This window comes from Rhinatrema bivittatum, chromosome 1 (assembly GCF_901001135.1).
Source record: "Rhinatrema bivittatum chromosome 1, aRhiBiv1.1, whole genome shotgun sequence".
In the NCBI taxonomy this organism is placed as follows: Eukaryota; Metazoa; Chordata; class Amphibia; order Gymnophiona; family Rhinatrematidae; genus Rhinatrema; species Rhinatrema bivittatum.
In genome coordinates this window covers 214,266,076-214,290,540 of record NC_042615.1, presented here as the reverse complement: position 1 = coordinate 214,290,540, position 24,465 = coordinate 214,266,076, and the positions used below count along the sequence as shown (strand labels likewise).

Here is a 24,465-nt window from a genome sequence, read left to right as displayed (position 1 = left end):
GCAACAGTTCAATGAAGACAACTATTTTTGGTAATAGTAAAATTTGCTACTATGGTTGGAAAGAATAGAAATAACTTAAGCAGTAAATTACCATTTGGGGTAAAAAATGAAACCTATTTTAAAATTGGAAGGTGAAATGCTAACAAAAATGACCTACTGCATTGGTTTCTAGCTCATGGTGAGCTCTCTGGATCCCAACGCGGATGTTCTTGTTAAGCTGCAATTGGCCTTCCTGCAGGTATCTTGCAGCAAGTTGCTGCTTCAGCAGTCTCATGGTTTGAGTTTTGCAGAGTCCTGTTGTCTCACACGACCTGCCAACTTTCTGCTGTTCAAATTGTAAGACTGCTGGAGTGAAGCTATGTGGGAAGCTACCAGGGGGAGGCCTGCAAGCAGTTTAATGGGAACACTGCCCAACCGAATCATCACTTAGACTGAGCTGGAGTCACTGCTCTGTGACTGGTTTTGCTAAAATAGATACCTAAAGCAGAGAAGTCTGGAAGAAAAGTGTTTCCTATATTATTTGCCACCTTTGTTTTCCACTGTAAGTTTATTTTGTATCAGCTCTCCACATGTTAACCTTCCAACTTTTAGTCATGCATTCACTATCACCATAAGTCAGGGCAAGGGAACTTGGATCAGTCTTCTGCCCATAAGGGGTGAGATGCAAAAGTATGGTCTCTGAGCCATCAGATGGCTAAATTGATGGAGGAGCTGTGCAAACAGGAAGGGCATGCTTGTTTTCCCAAGCTCGGACCTGTAACCCTCCCTGAGGATCTGAATTGGACAACAGGAGTTCAAAAGGGTTTGCTGGGAACACCATAGTTTTCTTGGCAATTTGAAGACTGAAGGCTGAGATGTGAGGAGACACATTAGTTATGTGTTATTATAGAAAGTTTATCTGAGACTTTAAGGTGAAAGAATTAATTTCTGTGAGTTCACTGTGTGACTTGACCTGGGCCGGACTGAACTGTGAGTTTATCTTTTCAATTTGCTTAAGATGTCATTGAACCCAAATCCCCTTGACCTGGAGATATCATGATCCTGCAAGTATAAGCCCGGATGTAGTTGCATTCTGTTAAAGTGTATACTAGAATAAAGCACAGATGAAGAACCCTAGAGTGGAGTGTCTTACTTGCAGGTAGCCCCAATAACCTGACACAATGTCAGTCTACCACCACCACACATTTCTTCTATCATGGTCTATACCATTATAGATTTTCTCTGATCAGGAAAGCATGAATTGCTACTGATGCGCTTCAAAAAATATTGACAGGTTCTAAAGTCATCCTTTGTCCTAATGCAATGATGGTAATAAACTCCAGTCCTTGAGTGCCACAGACAGGCCAGGTTTTCAGGCTATCCAGAATGAATTTGCATGAGAAGGATTTGCATGCTCTGCCTCCATTGTATGCAAATCTATCTCATGCATATTCATTGTGGATATCCTGAAAACTTGGCCTTTTTGTGGCAATGGAAGACTGGAGTTCACCATCACTGTCCTAGTGGTTTCTAATTCCAGTCCTCAGAATCTCCATAAATGCTTAATTTTCAGGATATCTACAATACATGTTCCTCCGATATGGCTGTATGTATTTGTTGGGAACATCATCTAAAAATGTAAAAGGGGAAAGAAGGTTCTTTTGCAGGTTTGTGTGTCTTGAACTAATGCACAGTTATATAAAATGAGATAATGTTAAAACGTTTGCCTTCTTTCTCTGTTTAGCATCGTTACTGTTTGTGATTGGACAAGGGGTTGACAACCTGCTTTCAGTTTCTTCTGATCTGACCTGCCAATGTGCTGCAGCTTCTAAAGAGACTAGAATTTCTTGTTTTGCATAAATGGTTTTTTTGTTTTCTCAAATACTAAACTGCTTTTTTTCGGGGGGGGGGGGGGGGTGTGGAACTTACTATTAAGTGGCACGTGCATTCTTTCTTCTGGACTACTTACTTTGAGCACTGAAGTTAAACCATACCTCCAACAATATTTGTTCTGAGAATCCAAGAATATGCCTAATTTTGTTATCTTGTAATCATACATACTAGAAACTGTTAAAAGCTTGAACTGGAGACTACATTATCTTCTGAAATGTTTCACATCTCCATAAAGGCATCTATATTTATGCTAAAAAAAAATATCTATTATAATACTCCAGTACAACTAAACAGCCAATTCATCTGCAAGAGAGCACGGATTCTCCCAAATGCCAGTCAGTTTCTGTAAGGGTCAGGTTTCTAAGCTTGTAATCTTAGCAAACAGGCATTGGAGACAATGATATGAGTAGGGTCACTGAGAAAATATACATACTTTCACAAAAAATAGAGGTGAAATTATAGATTTTTGATGTCATATCTGTGGAATTTATTTGAAAGATATTTGTTACAGGGAACCTCATATCCTAGTCCTAATTAGCTTGCGGTATTTTTCATTCCACATCATTTATTTCAGACCTTGGCTGCATGGAGATAAGAATATACAGAAATAACATTTGCTCCAAGGTAGAACCCCACCATAATGAGCTACTCATTACCATAATTCTTATGATTATTGTTCCCTGATGTTTTCATTATGTTTGTGCTTTTGTACTCTGGTTCATTACTATACTACCACCATTTTTTCACTACAATTTGGGTTCTGTACTGATTGATATCTATCTCCAACATCTTTTAAATCTGAATCCATTTGTTGTACTTAGGGAGAAGTTATATCTGTTTTCCCTGTAACCTGCAATACTAGAAGGCTTGTATATTTTTCATTCGTATATTGACTGTACATTGAGTATACATTGACATAATAGCATGAGAAAATAAGTGTTTTTAAATTCCAACAACCAATTAGATGTGGTTTCTAAAATAAATATTTATTTTGTGATATCAGTTATGTTGTTTTTATTGTACAAATTCCTAGGTTGCGTTCCTGAATAATTAGTTTCAGGATAGACAGATGATTTCAAGCATGATGAAACACACACTATGAAATTGTTAAATAAAAAATACACTTCAACAAAAAATAAAATGAAATGATGAAATGAACAAAACATTTGCAAGAAAATGAGAAAAACCAAAACAGAATAATATACAAAAGCCTGAACATTGAGATCATAGAGATGGTAACTTTAAAATGAGCTTGCATGCGCCCACATATTTTGGAATTTTAAATCAACCATGCAAGTGCCCATATATAATATAAAGTACGCCTAGTACACGTGTGTGCTCCTAATTTTAAGCGGTTATGCGAGGAAACATTATTTATGTGTCTTTCCTTAGGACTTGTGGGTTTTTACACCTGTAGACGAGCACATTTTAAAACATACACGCATGAAGGAAATAACCAGTTTGACCACTTGGTCCACCAGTTTGCCCAGATTATCTCTAGGTCATCAAGACCTCTCTGATTCTTTACCCTGCACGTCCCACAATTTACCGAGACCCCTCACCCACACCCAGTCAATTTTTGGCTATAACATGTTTTAGTCTGACTTACACCTGAAAAAGAGCAGAAGTAAATATGTGCAGGTAACAGCCCAACACATGCTATATATGTCGTTTATAAATCAAGATTTACACACTTAAATGTTGGCCCAGCCCTGGAACGCCCTTGTCCCTCCCATAACACACCCCTTTTTTATGTGCATTTTGTTGTTCTTGCATGTTGATATACATGTGTACTTTGCTGCTTTTAAAATAAGAATTATATTAACACATAGAAACATAGACATGATGGCAGAAAAGACCAAATAGTCCATCCAGTCTGCCCAGCAAAGCTTATGGTAGTATCTACTGCTCCATACAAGTCAACGTCCAACTCCCCATTACCTCTTGCCACTAAAGCACAGAACAATGTTGGAGTTACATCAAAAGTATCAGGCTTATTGGTTAAGGGTAGTAACTGCTGCATCAGCAAATTACCCCCATGCGTATTTGTTTTACCAGACTGTATAAGTCAATGTCCTTGTTGGTAGTGGTCTGAATCTAATTCCCCTGCTCCTCTTTGTCCCCTGCCATTGAAGCCGAGAGCAATAATGGAGTTGTATTAACAGTATGAAGGCTTATTAGTTAAGGGTAGTAACCGCCATACCAGCAAGTTACCCTCAGGCCCTCTTTTCTTCATTCCCATACTCTAGCCTTTAGTGGTTCACAGTGTTTATCCCATGCCCCTTTGAAATCTTTCACTGATTTTGTCTTCACTACCTCCTCTGGAAGAGCATTCCAGGCATCCACCACCCTCTTTGTGAAGAAATACTTCCTGACATTGATTCTGAGTCGTCCTCCCTAGTGTTTCTTTCGTGACCCATAGTTTTACTGATTTTTTTTTTCTAATGGAAAAGGTTTCTTGTTGATTGTGCATCATTAAAACCTTTCAGATATCTGAAGGTCTGTATCATATCTCCCCTGCACCTCCTTTCCTCCAGGGTATACATATTTAGGTCCTTCAACCTCTCTTAAGTCATTTGATGGAGACCCCCCACCATTTTGGTCGCTCTTCTCTGGACCATCTTCATCCTGTCTCTGACCCTTTTGAGATATGGTCTCCACAACTGAACACAGTACTCCTGGTGAAGCCTCACCAAGGACCTGTACAAGGGGATTATCACCTCATTTTTCTTGTTATTCCTCTCTCGATACAGCCTAGCATTCTTCTGGCTTTAATATTGCCTTGTCGCATTCCTTTGCCATCTTCAGATCACTATACAGTATGATCCCAAGGTCTCTCTCTTGCTCCACGCACAACAGCCCTTCACGCCCCATCACATACAGCTCTTTTGGACTTCCATACTCCAGATGCATGGCTCTGCACTTCTTTGCATTGAATCCCAGTTGCCATATCTTTGAGTACTGTTCAAGCTTCCTTAATCACATCTCATTCACTCTACTCCTTCCAGAGTCCACTCTGTTGCTAATCTTAGTATTGTCTGCAAACAGACAAACTTTACCTTCTATCCCTTCCCCAATGTCACTCACAAAGATATTGAACAGAACCAGTCCCAACACTGATCCCCATAGCACTCCACTTAACACTGTTCTCTCTTCAGAATAGGTTCCATTTACCATCGCACGCTGTCTTCTATCCATCAACCAGTTTGCAATCCACACCACCACCTTAGCGCTCACTCCTAAGCTTCTCATTTTATTCATGAGTCTTCTATGTGGGACCATATCAAAAGCTTTACTAAAATCCAAGTAAATCACATCGAGTGCTCTTCTCTTATCCAATTCTCAAGTCATCCAATCAAAAACATCAGATTCGTCTGGCAGGACCTTCCCCTGGTCAATCCATGCTGCCTCGGATCGAGAAACCCACTGGATTGTAGATAATTCACTATCCTTTCCATCAGCAGAGTTTTCATTAATTTTACCACCACTGAGGTAGAGCTAACTGGCCTCTCTGCTCCCACTCTTGTGAAGCTGGGCCACCACTGATCTTTTCCAATCTTGTGGCACCACTCCCATTTCCAGGGATCTATTGAACAGGTCCTTCAGTGGACCTGCCAGCCCATCTCTGAGCTCCTCAGTATCCTGGGTTGTACCTCATCTGGACCCATGGCCTTGTCCACTTTCAGTTTTCCTAGCTCTTCCCATACATTCTCTTCAGTAAACAGAGTTTTGTCTACTTCACCCCCATCCACAGTCTTGTTAACTAGCAACGGTCCTTCTCTAGGATCTTCTTTAGTGAACACTGAATCGAAATATTTGTTTAGTATTTCGGTCATTTGTTCGTCTCTGTCACACATTGATCTTTGTCACCTTTCAATTTTTCTATATCACTTCAGACCTTTCTCCTTTCTCTAATATATCTGAAAAATGTTTTGTCACCTCCCTTTACCTCTTTGGAAATCCTTTCTTCCCGCTGACTTTTAGCCTTCTTGATTTCTTTCTTTGCCTCCTTCAATTTCGCCAGATATTCTTCCCTATGTTCTTCATTTTAGGATCCTTTATATTTCTTGAATGCTGTTCTTTTTGCTTTTATTTATTACCCACCTTCTTTGAGAACCAGATCGATTTTTTTATTTCTCTTACTTTTGTTTACTTTTCTAACATATAGATTTGTTTTCTAACATATAGATTTGTTCCTTTTAGTTTGACCCACTGTTGTTCCATCTCTCCCATTTTCTCCCAGTCTTCTAGTTCTACAACTACGTATATCCCCATTTTGACAAATTCCGTATTTTTGAAATTCAAAACCCAGGTCTTCGTGTGACTTCTCTGTATCCCATTTGCAATATCAAACCATACCATTTGATGATCACTAGTGCTGAGGTGGGTACACACCTGGAGATTAGAGACATTTTCCTGATTAGTGAGCACTAAATTGAGTATCACATAGTCCCTCGAGGGTTCCAATACTATCTGCTTGAACAGAGCCCCTTGAAAGGCATCCACTATCTCTCTACTTCTGGTAGATTGCGCAGAAGGGATTCTCCAGTCTACATCCAGCAGATTAAAATCTCCAGCAATCAACACTTCTCCCTTCTTTCCCACCTTTTGAATGTCTTCGACCAGATCTCTGTCTAGTTCTTCCGTTTGAGTCAGAGACCTGTAAACCAGTCCAGTAACAATGGATGTATCATCCTCTTTTTTTAAGGACACTGATAATGCTTCTTCTTTACCCCTCATTCCTTGCAGTTCAGTTGCTTGGATATTGTTTTTGACATACATAGCTACTCCTCCTCCTTTTCTGACCTCTCTGTCCTTCTGTTACAAACAAATGTAGGCCATCCTTTCCATAAAGCCTTTTACTGCTCCATACATGACCCCAGGCTCCAATGTATCCAAATCTACTTTCTGTTCACCAGGTTTTGAGGCAGGAATTGAAATTATCTATTTGCATAGCTTCTCATTTCCCATTCCATGAACAGGTCATACTTCCAAAAAGGCAATATTCTTTGCAGTGTGTCTTATTACCTTTCCTAGATGTTGAGAATCTTTTTGTACTTCATGGATACCATTTCTATTGAGGTCATTGATCCCCAGATGGATGATAACTCTGATATCAAAGTTTCTATTTTCTTCTTCAATGACTTGGATTATCTGGTTTACATTTCTGCTAGCTGAGGATCCTGGAAGGCAATGTGCTCCCAATTGGTTCCTCTGATTGAGTCTCCCACCAGAAGCAGCTTTCTTTTATGACATTTGATTCTGTTGAAGGGCTTCTGGGTGCATTGGGTGACCGCTTTTAGAAATCACTTCAAAATCTATTGCTGAGTTTTCTTCATTCTCCAATACAGAAAAGCATTATGAAGGGGTAACATTGGGGAGAGTGGGTGTCTCCTCATCACAGTCCTTATTCTGCCTCTTATCCATTTGATCCTAGGTTTTGAATCCTGGATGTCCAACATCTTTGTGGGAGTAGGGATTGATGCTGTAAAGTTGGGGAAGGTGGGTGTCTGTTTGTCACATGTCTTGTTTTACCAGAGCCCATTGTAAACCATTTTTTTCTAAGGATTCTGTAACCTCTGTGGGAGGTGATTGAGAGATACTGGATGGTTCAAGGAAGGGGAGGTTAATTGAAACTGGGACAATTCCTCCCTTAGATGAATCAGCTCCATTTTAATTGCAGATAGCTGAAGGCAAAAGGGACAACCTTTGATTCTCCAAATGATAGGCCTTGGGACATAAGCACCACAACTGTTGCACTGAATGAAAGACATTTTTTTAAATTATCACTGAATCCTTAAAATCATATAGATAAAGTAAGGTAAAATTTGGGTACAAGCAAAGATTTGTATTAGAAATTTGTAATAAAAACTAAAGTATTAGTGTAAGCGTTTAGCTCAAATACTCCCATATATGGGTCTTTTTACATGAGCAACTCTTTTAAAATTTACCTCATAATTTTCAAACGTACAATACAAGCTCTGATATAAACCAGTTGCAAGAACCCAAATTATTTGCTGTTCTTAATCACCTACCAAGTTTTAGAATATAAAAATGCATGTGAAAAAAATTGAGAAGGCACTCTGTTCTAATAGAGTTCTATAAAATCATGAGTGGAAGAGAACAGGTAAATGTGAGTCAGTTATTCTTTCCAAAAATTCAAAAACTAGGGGACACTTCATTGTTAGCAAGTAGCATATCTGAAACAAATCACAGACATTTTTTTTCACTCAACACACAATTAAGCTCTGGAATTCATTGCTGGAGGATGTGGGCCCTATGGGGCAGATTTTAAAAGATTTACGCGCGTAGGGGGGTTATGCGCGTGGGGCCTATTTTCAAAAGGCCCAGTGATGCGAGTATGTCCCGGGGCTTGAAAAAAGGGTTGGACGGTGGGCGGGGCAGGGCGGGACATGGCCAGAAGCCTCTACAAGGCGGCTGGGCCAGGGGATCATGCACCAGCTGCGTGTGCATGTTATAAAATCGGGCGTACATTTGTGTGAGCTGGGTAGCACGCACAAATGTAGGCCGCGCGCGTAGGTTTTAAAATCTGTCCATATCCACGTATCTTCACTTCAGCTGTGGATGGCGTATAAGTAGAAAAATTAAAAAATCTTGCCTAGTTAGCAGGGTTTTAAGGGTCAGGGCAGGTAGAAGGAAAGAAAAGCAGGCTAGTTAGGGGCGTATGGAAGTCCTATACTTTAACAGGGTAAACTGGGAATGGCCTGGTGAAAAGGGCATTGGCGTCGCTGCACACATCTACTAAAATCTCCCCGACAAAGTGCTCGAGACAGCATTTGCGCGCACATGGGCACATCAATATAAAATCACGCATGTAGGTAGCTGATTTAACATGCGCGCATAAACGCGCATGTTATATTTATTTATTTATTTTTAAGAGCTTTTATATACCGATGTTCATGTACTGGTACATATCACGTCGGTTTACATAAAACCAAAGTTGGAAATTACATCGAACATTATCGAAACATTATATCAAACAAGAGGGTAAAAATAACAGGTCTAACATCATGAGAACTTATAGATAACGCTGAGAACTTATAGTTAGAGCTGAAGACGACTTAGGATTAAAAATTAAAAATTATTATTACAAATAACAAAAAATAAATAAATAACAATCAACTAAGTCGGAATTACAACCGACTTAATAAACATGGGTGTAGATTGTAGTAAAGTAGAGCTAAACAGGAGAATTAAGGGCTACTGCATCAGAGTTCTGAGGTGAAGGGGTATGACATGAGTGACTCAAACCCTAGGGAGAGACCTTTAAGTGAAGGCTTTTGTAAAAAGCCAAGTTATAAAATTAATGCAAGCACATGTGCGCACACGTGTCACTTGGAAAGTTACTGATAATGCTTTTTTAAGCATAACTTAAAAAAGAGAATAAATTTTGAAGTAAGCATAAGAAATACAAATAGCATATGTGTTGGCAATTATTAAAGCTTTTACCCTCCCAGAAAGGAGGTAACATACACAACCAAAAAAAATTCATTTTAAGAACATAAAAAATTCCATACTGGGTCAGACCAACTGTCTCAGACCGCAGCCAATCCAGGTCACAAGTACCCAAAGGATTCCAAAGAATCCCAAAGCAGTTATATTGAGTTAATGTTATGATTATATATTGCAGTCATTTTGAAGAAAGAAAAATATGCCCTGACAAATGCAATATGCAAATAGATGATCATTCTGATGTCCAGTATGGCCTGATCTCTGTAAAAGACTATTGAAATATTTCCTCATTCGTTACGATAAAAAAGATTGAGCTAATAGCTTTATAGATGTTTCTGTGTTGACTGATAAATCAGAATGATTTATTACATTTTAATTATATATTTGACTGAATTGAATTTTTATGGATAACTAATACTCTCCATACCAAGATGGACAGTATAGAAAAACATCATGGCTAGACATGTAAATTCCTAGAAATTATGAATTAAGAAAAAAAACAAAAACAGAACAAAGGAACAATAAAAAAGGAAAATTTGGGGGAAATAAATTATTGTACTTAAGTAGCAATTTAGTGAATGGTGTATAATTCACTATTGAATGGTGTATAATTCACTATTGTACTTAAGTAGCAATTTAGTGAATTATACACCATTCACTAAATTGCTTCTTAAGTACAATAATTTATTTATACATGTATTAATATATTTGAGTAAATGAAATAATATGCACAAAGTTTTTAATATCAAAAGCATTATAATAAAAAATTAACAGACATGTAAAATGGGTCATAGGCTTTGACAATATATTTTCATAACTGCACAAGCAATTTCTATGAGGTAAATAAACCACATCATATAGGCATCTATTTGCAAAGTTGCATTAATACATTAATGCAAGATAAACAGCATTTATCATGCATTAAAATGCTTTAGTGCAACAAAAATGGAAGTAATGTGCAGAACTTGCAAGCTCCGCATATTATTTCCTGTCCTGCACATCCAGTACAATGTAGATATGCAAATTAGCTGTTTTGCATGCAAATGAGATGTGCAGTGTGGAAAAAACTTTTCACATTCTGCTCTATGCCTGGAAAGTTGCTATACCTAAAGAAGTAAGTATAGCTGACTTCCATTTAGGAACATTTGAATTGTTGAGTGGAGGAGTAGCCTAATGGTTAGAGCAGTGGGCTACGACACAGGGAAATGGGGGTCCAAATCCCACTATCACTCCTTGTCACCTATACCTATAGTACATGAATGTAATCCACTTTGAAGTGCCAAAAAGTGGAATATAACAATCTAAATAAATAAATGCTCCAGGGGTCAGAATTTAAAGGGGCCTCACAGCTCCCCCACTGGAATATTAATGTTTGGGAGAGAGGTGGTCTAGGGGGCAGCACATCTCTGAGCTCCCTCAGTATCCTGGGTTGTACCTCATCTGGACCCATGGCCATGTCCACTTTCAGTTTTCCTAGCTCTTCCCATACATTCTCTTTAGTAAACAGAGTTTTGTCTACTTCACCCCATCCACAGGTGTAACTTTTGGAACAAAGGTAAGAGGGGGGTTAGGTAGGGCTGGGGGGCGGGTTAGGTAGGGAAAGGGAGGGGAAGGTAGGGGGAGGCGGAAGGAAAGTTCCCTCCGAGGCCGCTCCAATTTCGGAGCGGACTCAGAAGGAACGGAGGTAGGCTGCATGGCTCAGCGTGCGCAAGTTGCACAATTGTGCACCCCCCCTTGCATGCGCTGACTCTGGATTTTATAACATGTGCGCAGCTGCACGTGCATGTTATAAAATTGGGCGTAGATTTGTTTGCACTGGGTTGCGCGAACAAATCTATGCCTGCGCGCAGGTTTTAAGATCTGCCCCTTACTGTTTACTCCTGATCACCCACCCACAGAATAAGAGGGTGAAAAGAGAACATGTCATTTGTGTACACATTTTGCAGCTAATATTCAAACGAATACTGCCTAAGTAGTTTCCCTTTGAAAATTAACTACAAGGTCCGCACATACAAAAGTTCATACATGCTTTACAATTAAAAAATATCCCCTTAAATGGATACCAGAATAAAATCTGGTTTATTCTACAGTGTTATGCCTTATCATTTCATTATCATTTGTTTAATAATAATTAGAGCGATCGTTTTGTTATATTAATGACTGCTCATATACAGGGCTCCCCTCCTTTAGTAGTTTGGTAACATCAGATTTGAAGGTTTATTATATTATATTGTTTTGTTTTCTCTTTTCTTTTATGATATCGTTTAATAATGACTTTATGGTCATTTAACCTTCCTTTCTGTAAATGATTCAATTGTAAAGATTGAATATTGTGAAAATTATTAAAATGTAAATAACAAAAAAAAAAATAATAATAATTAGAGCTTCTTACCAGAAAATATGATCCTTTGTCACATGCTCTTGCAGAAGAATCCATTTCTTTCCTAGGTCCATTGATACATATAACTAAAAAAGTAAAAAAAAAAAAAAAGGATAATAATAATCTATAGTTAAATATGTAAGACCCCAAATAATACATTTACAACAAGAGACCTACAAAGTGTACTGGATGCATAGTTTTGTTATACAAAGTCCATTAGACTCAAATGCAAGGAAATCATGAAGACGTAACGATTTTTAAAATCCTTTAGACTATAATATAGTAACATAGCAGATGTCGGCTGATAAGGTTCAATTGGCCCATCCAATTTACCCACTTTTTTTGTTTTCTACCACTTTAGGTAAAGGAGCACATAAATTATCATATGTAAACTAATAGCAGCTCTAGGCCACCCCTCCCTCTAATTTCTATTACTCAACCACTCAACCCTTTTCCCACCACTGCAATCTGTATTTGTCCCAAGCATGTTTAAATTCCAGTACAGTGTTGGCCTTCACAAGCAAAAATACCGTTGCCATCTATATGAGCTCCATTTTCTATTTCCAACAATGAACTGTTTAAACTTTGTCAAAAGAATAGTCCTGAAATGTAAGTGAATAAACAAGTTAACAAGCAGAAGGTTCAACATTCTAGAAAGCTTTGATTCTATCTGTGCCCCCATTTTGACTGTAAAGTTGCTCTCGTGGTTTGCCGCTATTCAGAGTTCTAGGTACTGTGCATAGTTTGCTAAACCAGAATTAATCCTCCTCTGATCACTGTGCAACCTCAGAAAGCTGAATGGTCTGGTTTCTTTCCACATGCCTAAAACTCCCCAAAGTTTCAACATTGCAAGTTACCATTTCCAAGTAATTACTTCATGCACAAAACACAGCACAAAGAGTCATCAGTGTAATAAAATAAAAGTTGAATTTTAAAACTGATGCGCAGGCACAGATATGCGCACATTCGTCAGCCAGTGCCGAGGGACGTGGCTATTTTATAACATGCATGCATATATGTGCGTGTGTTATAAAATAGCCTGATTGGGCGCACAAGTGCACCCAATTTTAAGTGGACGCTCGCCTGTGTGCACAAAAGTTGCTTCTACCACATAAGTGGGGAAATTTTAAAAGGGATGTGTGCCAATGCCATTGCCTGTTTAACCAGTTCCTCCCCATTTCACCCAGTTACCTGCTAGATCCTTCAAATCCCCCCTGTATACCTCCCCCCCCCCCCCCCCGGTTATCCCAGACCCTGTACACCCTTCCGAAATGGCTCATTATTTTATTTTTTTGTTTACACGCCATCCATTGCAGAAGTAAAGTTACACAGCAGGGGACCTCTGCGTGTGTCAGATCGCATAAGTATTTATGGACAGATCTCTGGTTGAAGTCTTGAACTGCCCATGTACCATCCAGCCACACCCGTTTTTGAGAAGTTCAGAGATGTAGGCTCTGCGATATTTACGCACATATCCGGGCAGCTTTTAAAATCTGTTCAGTGTGTGCCAGCCTGACATACTCGCACATCCCCTAATTCTAGTGCATGTCAGGTTGATAAAATTCACCTTTAAGCATCTTTTCTGATAGAACTGAAGTTAAAAAGAGGCAAAAGATAAAGAGGATGGAACGTCTCCCCTACAAGGAAAGGTTAAAGAGGTTGGGGTTATCAGCTTGGAGAAGAAATGTCTGAGGGGAGATATGATAAAGGTCTATAAAATTATGAGTGGAACAGAGTGAGTAAATGCAAATTGGTAATTTACTCTTTCAAAAAATACAAAGACCAGGGGGCACTCCAGGAAGTTTATAAGCAGCATATTCAAAATAAATCAGAGAAAATTCTTTTTCACTCAACAGACAATTAAGCTCGGGAATTCCTTACTAGAGGATGTGGTTAAGGCAGGTAGCCTAACTGGATTTAAAAAAAGGTTTGAACAAGTTCCTGGAGAAGTCAATAAAATGTTATTAATCATGTAGTCTTAAGAAACAGCCACTACTTTTCACTGCACGATAGCAATATGGGATCTATTTACTATTTAGGATCTTGCCAGGTACTTGTGACATGGATTGAACACTGTTGGAAACAGGATACTGGGCTTGATGGACCTTCAATCTGACACAGTATGGCAAATTCTTATATTCTTAAGATGTTCTGGTGGTCTTGCCTATACACCTCTTCAGAGCATGATACAGAGTTGTGTCATGAGGTCTCAATCATTTCCCTCATGCTATGTTGTGCAAAAAAGGTATTTATTTTTTGTTTTTTTTCAAATGCTACAGGTTAGTGTCAATCTAACATTCCAATTGGCAAGATAGTGGTCTAGATTAGGGATGTGAATCGTTTTTGAATGATTAAAATTATCGTCAGATAATTTTAAAATCGTCCTAAATCGTTAGAGTGCACGATACAATACAAATGCCCCCGATTTATCATCATGGGCATTTGTATTGTATCGTTAAATAGGGTACGGGAATTATTTGGGGGAGGGCGGGAAAACCGGCACACCAAAACAACCCCTAAACCCACCCCGACCCTTTAAAACCAATTCCTTACCCTCTCCCACCCTCCCGAACCCCCCCCCCAAAATGTTAAATTACCTGGTGGTCCAGTGGGGGGGGGGGGGGGGGGGTCCCGGCGCGATCTCCTGCTCTCGTGTCATCGGTGCCATTTTGGCTGCCACTAATTAAAATGGCGCCGATGGCCCGATAAAAAAAAAAAAACCCACCCGACCCTTTAAATCGACCCCCCTTAGCCTCCCCACTCTCCCGACCCTTTTTTTTTAGGGAGGCCCGCACCGCTAAAAAAAAAACCCCACCCGACCCTTTAAATTGACCCCACCCAAAACCTTTTAAAATTACCTGGTGGTCCAGGGGGGCCTCGGGGGGCCTCGGGGAGCGATCCAGGGGGGCCTCAGGGAGAGGAGAGATCCAGGGGGGCCTCAGGGAGAGATTTCCCGTTCCCAGGCATCAGCTGTTCTAAAAAAAAATGGCGCCGATGCCCCTTTGCCCTTACCATGTGACAGGGTATCCGTGCCATTGGCCGGCCCCTGTCACATGGTAGGAGCACTGGATGGCTGGCGCCATCTTTAAAGATGGTGCCGGCCATCTTTACTCATCAGCCCCTATTATATTATACTCTATAATAGTTTTCTTACCATAGGCATGAATTCCCATACATAGGATATGATTTTAAATAGCTTATGATTGATCTGACATTTTAATTCTGCAAAAATTGTTACAGTAACATAAACACTAATGGTTGATCCTATTCTATGAGCACATCATAAAAATAGTATACTAAATTGTATCTCTTTTTACATGCTGGGGCAATTCTTTAGCTGGCGTTTGCTGCAATCATAGCTTTTGGTTTTGATAACCTCCACTCTTCCCATCCCAAGTTCTGGTAATGAGTCAGATCAGTGGCACAATCTACCCCTTTGGTGTCTGAATTCTGGCAAAATAAAATTGTTTAAAAAAATCAATCTATTTATTTAGCATACATTTTTATTCCACAGGTTCAAGTAACACTTTCTTTCAGAGGATTACAATTCAAACATAAAATACAGCGAAAATCACAACCACCAACATATCTGACAAGCATATGATTAAAATCTGATCAATCCTAATAACTTTCCATCCCAGCCCATATACCACCAATATAAATGGCCAAATTCACTGAGGAAAGGTTTCCAAATAAAGGATTTACTTTAACTTTTTCCTAAAAGATAGTCCTTTTCATCCCTAAGATCCAGAGGGAGTGAATGCAATCATCTGTTCCAATTTAGTCTTTCCAGCATTAGAAATCTAAGTCATAGTTTGCTCACTGGAGATGGTTCAAAGAAACTGCCATTTTGGAAAGGCTCATATATGCTGTGGGAACGAGCGGTGATTCCCACAGGCCTGGAGACAAACTGGGCTGACTCCAGCCTTCTTAAAACAGTAACTCTTTATTATAACTTCACATGTACAACCATAGACTGTATTCTCCTCATGCAGGGTACACTATTTACTTACAGTGTGCTGCTTTGTCTCAGCTCAAGGTTTGGAAGTATTTGCATACAGGAGCTGCCTTCCTCCTGGAGACCTCAGGCCTGATCTGGTTACCCCCACCTGGATCCCAGCTCTTATTTCCCCCATCTCCGGCTATGCCCTCTGAGCCCCACATGCCCTGCAGGATCCCACCTATAGAGCATACGCTCCTCTGTGGATTTAAGGTGGACCAGGCATCTAGCCTGGCCCTGCATAGGTACATAGGGGAACACTAGGGGCACGGCCTCACATATGCCTTAAAATAAAGCAGTCTAACTTATTAACTTATTCACAGTATTGGATTTGCTCATATAAGTGGCTGTGTGCAGATTCATTCCAGTATTTTATAAACGGTGCAGCAGGATCTATGCAGCTCTGCACTGAAAGTATGCTCATATGTTTCAGTACACGTGACTATTTCCAATGCAAAGAAAGCGCTTACTTTCTCTACTTATTTTATAAACATAATCAGATATATTTTAGGAGTAAAAATGAATATAACATGTACAGGAATTTCTAAATTATGTGTGTATCCCATTTTGAATATACTTATGTGCGCATACAGTCAAAATCATCAGTTTGCTGATATGCCCACAAGATCACTCAGCCCATCTCATTTCACATAGGCCCTGTAGTACTTCACCCTGAACTCACCAGTTCACCCACCCAAAAATTGCAGACAACAGACAAGTCCAATTTCACTTGCATTAGTCAATTAGCACATGTAAAATTGTACAAATAAGTTTGATAATTTATAAGCGTATAACTTTTCTAAAATTGCAACTTCTGCGCATGCTTCTTGACTCATTCACGGAATACCCCTAGACTACCCCTTTTGCACCAGTAAAACGTAGATGCAAAATTGAAAATATGTGCTTACTTTCAATGTTTATAAAATAGCATATACACAAACACCTACTACTTACATATTAGTATGTTCAATTTTTCTGCATGGAATCCCTTTGAAAATTTACTCAGAGTGCTAATCTAATGTGGGGATCCCGACTGTAACTATCAATAATCTAAGGGGGTCATCTATGAAATCACGTTAGGGCTCTAAAGCCCGTAATAACGCCATAGTGCATGCGATAAATTCCACATCGCAAATTTTATTCAAGTGGGAGGCATTTGAGCGGAGTAAATGGAAATGGGTGTAGTTACGATGCATGCGATAACGTAACACACACTATTGTGGGATTTAACTACACCTTTTTTCCCAGCGTAATGCTTGCAATAGCTGTGCGTTATGGCTGAAACAGGATTTATCGTAAATCTTGTTTTGAGAGGGGCGAGAGAGAGAAAGAGAACCTCTGTGAAGACTCCCATATAAGTAAACTTTTAATACCACTGTAAGAAGGGACTTTCTGAGCTTGGGGTGAGGTTTTGGTGGTGGGCTAAGAATTGGGGTGCAATTTTACATGCACCGTCAGAGGTACAAACAACCCAGTAGAGATCATCCAAAATTTTATGTAACTTGGAGTGATGAAAGGTACACAACGATGAGATCTGAACAATGTACTGTCGACCTAGCTTGATGTACTACTAGGTTGATAGTACAATGTACAATTCTCAACTTTGGGTACCTTTCATCACTCCAAATCACATAAAATCTTCACTGATGTCTACAGTGCTGTTCATACCTCTGACTGTGCATGTAAACCTGCACCTCAAAACCTAGTCCACCACCAAAACTTCACCCTGAGGTATAAGTTACCCCTCTTACAGTGGTATAAATAGTTTACTTATATGAGAGCCTTATAAAGAGTATCTCTCTCTCTCTCTTTCACCAGTAGCCTCAAATTGTGATTAAAAACCTGTCCAGGCAATAACATATGTTGTAAAATAATTGTCTCTGCTTGTTCTTTTCATTTTTGTATGCAGAGGTAGATTGTGCCCATGGAACATGAACCATTGTCATACTGGAGCATCTTGACATCCCTTAAAGATTTTTATTTTTAAATCTAATAGCACAAAAAAATGTATGACTCACAGCAGAGCAGCTCTTCATTTTAAACTACATTTTTAAAAATAATTAGATATGTATAGCTGCAGGGAGAGAAAGAAGTGAGGATGGGGGAATTTGATAGTTCTAAGCAGTATTTTTGAATTTTTTTAAACAACTCCCATCCCAAGTCACTACAATTTAAAGTTCTGCTTGCTGCAATTTTTTTTGTATTCTGAAACTTTCAAGATGGCTGCCAAATCTCACGGCAACCACCCATGGACATGGCAATCAAAGCCATGTGACTCCCCGTGCTAGATTAAACAGATATCAATTTATTAGATCCTACCTCCAGATATGGTGCCAAACCCCTGAACAAAATCATTATCAAAACTCTATAAAATAAAAAAAAAAGGCTGAAGAAAACATGCCAAATCACTGCAGTTAAAATATCAGGAATCTCCTTTGGAAGCCTCCAATCCATCTATAGTACCAACAGACAAACTTCCGACTAGCACCAAAGTTGGGCCAGATTTCTGTCATCCTTAAAGGGTCCACACCTGTTTCTTGTTGGGTTAGCAAAAAAAAAAAAAATAAGCACTTGCTCATATTATTAACCCTTGGGCCTTCCTAGTGTAATTAGAAGATTAATTTGCATCCGTCTGATTAGATTCCATTTCCCATTCCCCCAACTTCAGCATATGCGCCTATTATGGTTTGCAGTGTCAATTTATAGGACTATGCATTAGTTTTCAAACAAATAGTAATCTGAATAAAAATGGCAATTTTTGTTTTATTTTGTTAAATCCCAAATAAATAGAAAATGGCCCCAAAAACCTTGAAAAAATTAGTTTCATTCATTTTGGAATACAGGGCTTGCTATTTGGAAATAACACACACTATTTTCTGAATCAAATAGAAAAATTAAATGAAAAAACCACCATTCCCACCCCTTCCTCCCCCCAAAAAAAAGATCTTCAGCCAAAAATGGTTTAAAAACAAAAGAAATGAACCAAAGTGATAATTCTGACTGTGCATATCCCTATCAATTTATAAAGTGCTGGTGATGGCACAACCTTAATCCCTCAAACAGATTGAGGATAAAGGTCTAACAGCCCTATGCTTCCCTACATGTGAGTGCAATTCTGATACAGTAATCTATTAAAAATTGAAAGAAACAACAATAAGAAAGGTCTCACTAATACATCAATATCACAAAGAAGTCATAAACACTAGTGTGCTGGCAAAGAGTGCACTCCCTGGTTAGAACATATTAATCAGTAAAGTTCTCATGAGTTTCTAGTATTTTGTTTAATGTTTGTCTCTGACAACAGGGCCAGATGTACTAAATGTATTTCTTCCATTTAGTGTCTGTGTGAAAATGTCTTACTGCATATGCCCTTAGACATGTAAAGAAGCTTTTCTTGGAACATGAACAAAAAAGGGGATCATTTTCTAAGCCACGATAAGTGATTAATGCGTGAAAAACAGGCAAAGACTAACTGGCGCCATTTTTCAAAAATAGCAAAAACCAGCTCAGGGCCTAGAGGGCATGCCAGGCCACCGCTGGACACCAGGGACTGCTTTTATTAGGTAAGAGGGTCCCTAGACCACCAAGGATTCTTTATTGTGAAATAAGGGTGGGGGTGGGACCACTAGACTTCCTGGGGGATGATTATGGGGGGGTATTTGGGTTGAGGAGGCCAATTTTAAACAAAAGGGAGGGGTTTGGGAAGGGGCAGGGCAGGGCATCACAATGTGACTTTCAATTCTATTTTTTAAACATTTTTAAAACTGTACTGCCTTGACAGGCAGTGGTGGGATATGCGGGGGTATAAGCAGACCCTTGGAGGAATTTCACACATTGGGGATGGAGGTTATTGTTTGTCCGTGTAGCCTTTTAACATGATGGTGGCCCCAGACCAAGCTTGCCACCATCGCATATTTTTCCCTATTTTCCTGCAATATTTTTTATTGTTGGTTTTCTTCCTTGTTAAAAAATATACTGGGGAAATGGCTGCAACATTTTACTAGGGAGGGGCCAAATATCACAGGAACACTACCCCCCTACAATATTTCTCCCCTTTGTGATAAAATATAGCACTATAGGAAAATTTGTTATATTTTAGGAAAAATCTGTTTATTGAGCAAAGGATACAACATGGCCTAACAACTTCTTCAATTTCACATCAAAATAACAGCCTTCAATTCCAGACACATCACGTTATATATTAAGGGCTAGATTTTAAAAGCCCTGCGCGCTGGCGCACCTATTTTGCATAGGCCGCCGGCACGAGCAAAGCCCCGGGACGTGCGTAAGTCCCGGGGCTTCGTAAAAGGGGCAGGAGGGGGCGTGTCTGGGGGGGCATGTCCGGGGTCAGGGGGCGGTCCAGGGTGGGTTCGGGGGGCGTGGTGACGGGTTCGGGGGCAGGCTGGGAGGGTGGTCCCGAGTCCCCTGGCACTGCGGCCTGTGCCGGGGGATAGTGAGGCGGCGCACGCAAGTTACGCCTGCTTCAAGCAGGCGTAACTTGCCCAACAAAGGTAGGGGGGGGAGATTTAGGTAGGGCTGGGGGGTGGGGGTAGATAGGGGAAGGGAGGGGAAGGTGGGGGGATGCGGAAGGAAAGTTCCCTCCGAGGCCGCTCTGATTTCGGAGCGGCCTCAGAGGGAATGGAGGCAGGCTGCGCGGCTCGGCAAAAGTACAAAAAAAAAAAAAAAAAAGTACACGCGCGGATATGTTTTTAATATCTACCTCTAAAGATGCAATTACAGTAGATACCCATGTTGACCCCCCCCAGCTACTTTTAACCCCCAAAACCCTCACCCCACAATAACATACAAGAATCGTGGGTGACGCGATGACACCCAGGTGCAATTTTCTTGAAAACATTCTCAGGGAGGGCACATGAACTTGAATGGTGTGCATCTCAGAATAGTATGACTTCTTTGATTTGTTTAGCATGAGATCTATACAGCATGGATAGGTACATTTCTAAAATAAAGTGTATATCCAGGATGAACTGAAGCAGCAAATAACAACAGTAAGACAGAATGTGTAAAATACACCAGTATATTTTATGATAACCAGAATAAAAGGATCCTCATAGTTCAGTCTTGGGTGGGATTGAATATTTTCCATTAGAAAAATGGCAGTCATCCACACCATTTGCTGCATGTCTAAAATGCTAAGTAATCTGAACGATACCTTGAAGTCCTTGCTGTATGCAAGGAGCTTGTCCTCCTCTTTTGGATGGAAAACCAGAGTTTCCACTGAGAAGGTAATGGACTGTTTTTGAAAAGTAGCGCCTTCGTCCGTGCTTGTAAACAGGGTTTGGTCCCGGTCACTGAGAGAAGAGCTGACAAGAATGATCTGTAAGATAAAAACACAAAGAGAGGTAAATTTCAAGGGCAACAATAGTTAAATCGGCTAAAATCAGCTACTTATGTTTAAATGAGTTTTTAGCTGCCACAAAATGCATGCGCACAACATACACACAACTTTTGGCTGCATAGAAAAGAGGGATTTCCAAAGACATTTCAGAAGCATGATTGGAAACAAAGCACACGTTGATACAGTATAAACAGACATACTCTGGGGGAAAACAGGGCCAAATTACCCACATAATGGACCCTGAGCAACCTTTTGTGCATGGGCCCTATTTTAACTTTTCCATATTTTAATTTTAGATTTATTTATTTTACTTTCCAAATCCAAGCTCAATGCAGGGTAAAAAAAGGTATAAAAGGGCTTAAAATCCTAGGGATATATTTATTCAGCCTCACTAGGAATTTACTGTGAGATATTTTAATTTTTGCACATTATTTAAATAAAAACCCAAGTATGGAGATGAAATGCTTTGCATGCATATACTATGCATGCATATACTATGCAAATGCATGCAAAGCAGCTTATCATTAGCTAATAAAGAGTGGGAACTAACTTTCACCAAGAACACTAAGACGCTAACGCTACTAATTTTAATTTGCTTAGCACAATTTTATTGTTCTAAGAGGTCAATACATGTTTTAATAAGTAAATAAATGTATGTCAGGCTGAATTTTAAAGGGCCAGGGTGGTCCTAGGCAACCCCCTCCTCTATCTTAAAACCCCCACCAGGGGTCTTGTGAGACCCTCAACCCCCCACTTGCTGCCTTTGGAGATGGCTCACAAGGTTTAAATAAGGAAAAAAGTAATAAATGCTACACAGCAATGGCCATTACCCTAGTCCTATTCCATCCCCTTTAATATCAAAATCCACCTCTGGCCTTCAAATCCTGCCCCCCTCCCCCAAAAGCAGCAAATCACCATCCATATCATCATCCACACTAACCCCTCCCCCTCTCGGACTAACTTTCAATATCCATGGTTGCCTAGTAGGGCCCGCAGGGTCTTTAAGTTCTGGGCCCTGTACTGTCCAAAGGATGGAGGCATATCATGTGATAGGGGGTATTCTTTGATAGGCGGCTGGTTGTCACCATTTCCCTTTAGATGCCACAAGGCCTGGAGCCTAGGGAACACGCCAAGCCCCAATAGTCCTACATGGATTCTGAAGGTTAGCCTGGGAGGGGGAGGGGAAGAGTGATATGAGGGGGGTCCTGTTGCTTTTTCAGGGGCTGAAGGCTGGGGGAATTTAGATGTTAAAGATGGCAGAATGGGGATACTGCCACACAACATTTATTACTTTTTTTTTCTTATTTAAACACTGCGGGTAACCTCTAAAGGCAACAGGGGTGCAGGACGAGGGTCTCACTAGATAGAGGGGTGAGTTGCTTAGGGATGCTACTGGCCCTTTAGGAACCTGGCAGTCCCAGGCAAAGGGGGCTGTTATCATGCAATTTTTCTGTCATCTCCTCGCAGTATTTTCCCTGTGGAATTTTTCTGTGTGTGTGTGGGGGGGGGGGGGGGATACCATGTGGGTTCCAGAGTTGCAGTACCCAGTACCACAGGTTGCAAACCCCCGTGATATTTTTCCCTCTGGAAAATTCCACAGACCTCCCTAGATTGTATCTGAGGCAATGGAGGGTGAAGTGACCTTAAAAAAAACCATGTTGACCAATTCCCATCTCCCAAATCCCCAAAATTGACTTGCTGAGTTGAATACTAAGTACAATAATGCTGATAGCTCTTGACATATTAGTATTAACTTTATTGACTTCATTCTGGGTGTAAAAACCAATTATTGGTGCCTACACTGTCAGCTGTCAATGAAGGAACAAATCTTATTTCAGAACTGAGTAATGTTATCTTGCTAACTTTAGGAAGGTAAAGGTACTCAGTTCTGAAAGGGGATTGGTTCCTTTACTAACAAGCGACCAATCATTTGTCTTTGCACCCAGAGTGAAGTGAATAAATTGATATTAATCTGCCAAGAGCTATCAACTCTATTGCACATAGTATTCAGCCCAGCAAGTCATTTTTGGGAGTTTGGGAGGTGGGAATTTAGCCAACATGTTTTTGTAAGGTAGGGGGAAAACAGCATCTGCTTGACGTGCTAGTTTTTTTGTTTTGTTTTTTCAGTTATCTAGATAACTTTAGGCCTGCTATTTTTCTGAACACAGTTAGCTGGATATCTTTGCCTGGATAGTGCTGATATTCACCATTACCTGGGTAAATTTAAGCCCACTCCATCCTGAATCTTTTTTTATCTGGCTAAGTTTCAGCCATGAAATGACTCACCCAGCTAAAATTTGCCATTCACCAGGGCAGGATATTTAAAACTCAGGATTGGCGCGGCTACGTGCGTATCTTATAAAATCTGGGGTCGGCGCGCGCAAGGGGGTGCACATTTGTGCAACCTGCGCGCGCCGAGCCCAGCGCGTGCTGCCTGTTCCCTCCGAGGCCGCTCCGAAATCGGACCGGCCTCGGAGGGAACTTTCCTTCCGCCTCCCCTCACCTTCCCTTCCCCTACCTAACCCAACCCCCCAGCCCTATCTAAACCCACCCCCACCTTTGTTGGCAGATTTACGCCTGCACAAAGCAGGCGTAAATCTGCGCGCGCCAGTGGGCTGCTGGCGCGCCATCACCCGACCCAGGGGCTGGTCCGGAGGCCTCGACCATGCCCCCGGGCCAGCGCCACGCCCCCGGGCCCGCCCCTGAAACGCCACGTCACTCGCGGCCCGCTCCCGAAACGCTGCGTCACTCGCGGCACGCCCCCTGACACGCCCCTCCATGCAAGCCCCGGGACTTGCGCGCTTCCCGGGGCTTGCGCATGCTGCCGAGCCTATGCAAAATAGGCTCGGCGCGTGCAGAGGGGGTTTGGGGTAGGTTTTCGGGGGGTACGCACATACCCCTTTGAAAATCTACCCCATAGAGAATGGTGAATCCCAGCTGTAACGGGGGGCGGGGAGGCCAAGGGGGGGGGGGGCAGGCCTGCGACAGCCAGCAGCGATCACACCACCGCGGTGTGATCCCTGCCGGCTTTCACACCCAATAGCGCCACCGTGAAAGGTGGCGCTATTGGGCGCACTACTGGCAGCGATAACGAGTCTTACCTTATCACCGCCAGCGAAGTTACCACCATGTCCACCTCCTCACTGCCCTGACTCCTCCCCTCCCTGACTCCACCCCGACTCTGCCCCCGGCAACCAACTGCACGTGAAAAGTCCCTTTTCGCTTGCGATAGTCTTAGAAAATAACCCCCTTAGCTAGGCAAACGTTTTTTAATGTTGACTTCACAGTTTTCAATAAGCATTTAAAAACTTCAACCCAAATGCAAAAGTAACTCTGCTACATGCCAGGTCAATAAAGCTTTTCAAAACAACTTTTTTCACA

At 40.9% G+C, this 24,465-nt stretch overlaps 1 protein-coding gene across 3 annotated transcripts in view; it reads right to left on the bottom strand.

The window, feature by feature from the left end:
- SORCS2 (sortilin related VPS10 domain containing receptor 2) overlaps window positions 1-24,465 on the bottom strand; it is a 1,741,628-nt gene that overhangs the window by 420,505 nt on the left and 1,296,658 nt on the right. For all 3 annotated transcript variants that reach the window (XM_029591638.1, XM_029591649.1, XM_029591657.1), the window contains exons 4-5: window positions 20,899-21,063; window positions 11,738-11,811 (exon numbers count right to left, since the gene is read on the bottom strand). In XM_029591638.1, coding sequence (XP_029447498.1) covers window positions 11,738-11,811; window positions 20,899-21,063 — 239 coding nt within the window. The remainder of the gene's footprint in view (window positions 1-11,737; window positions 11,812-20,898; window positions 21,064-24,465) is intronic.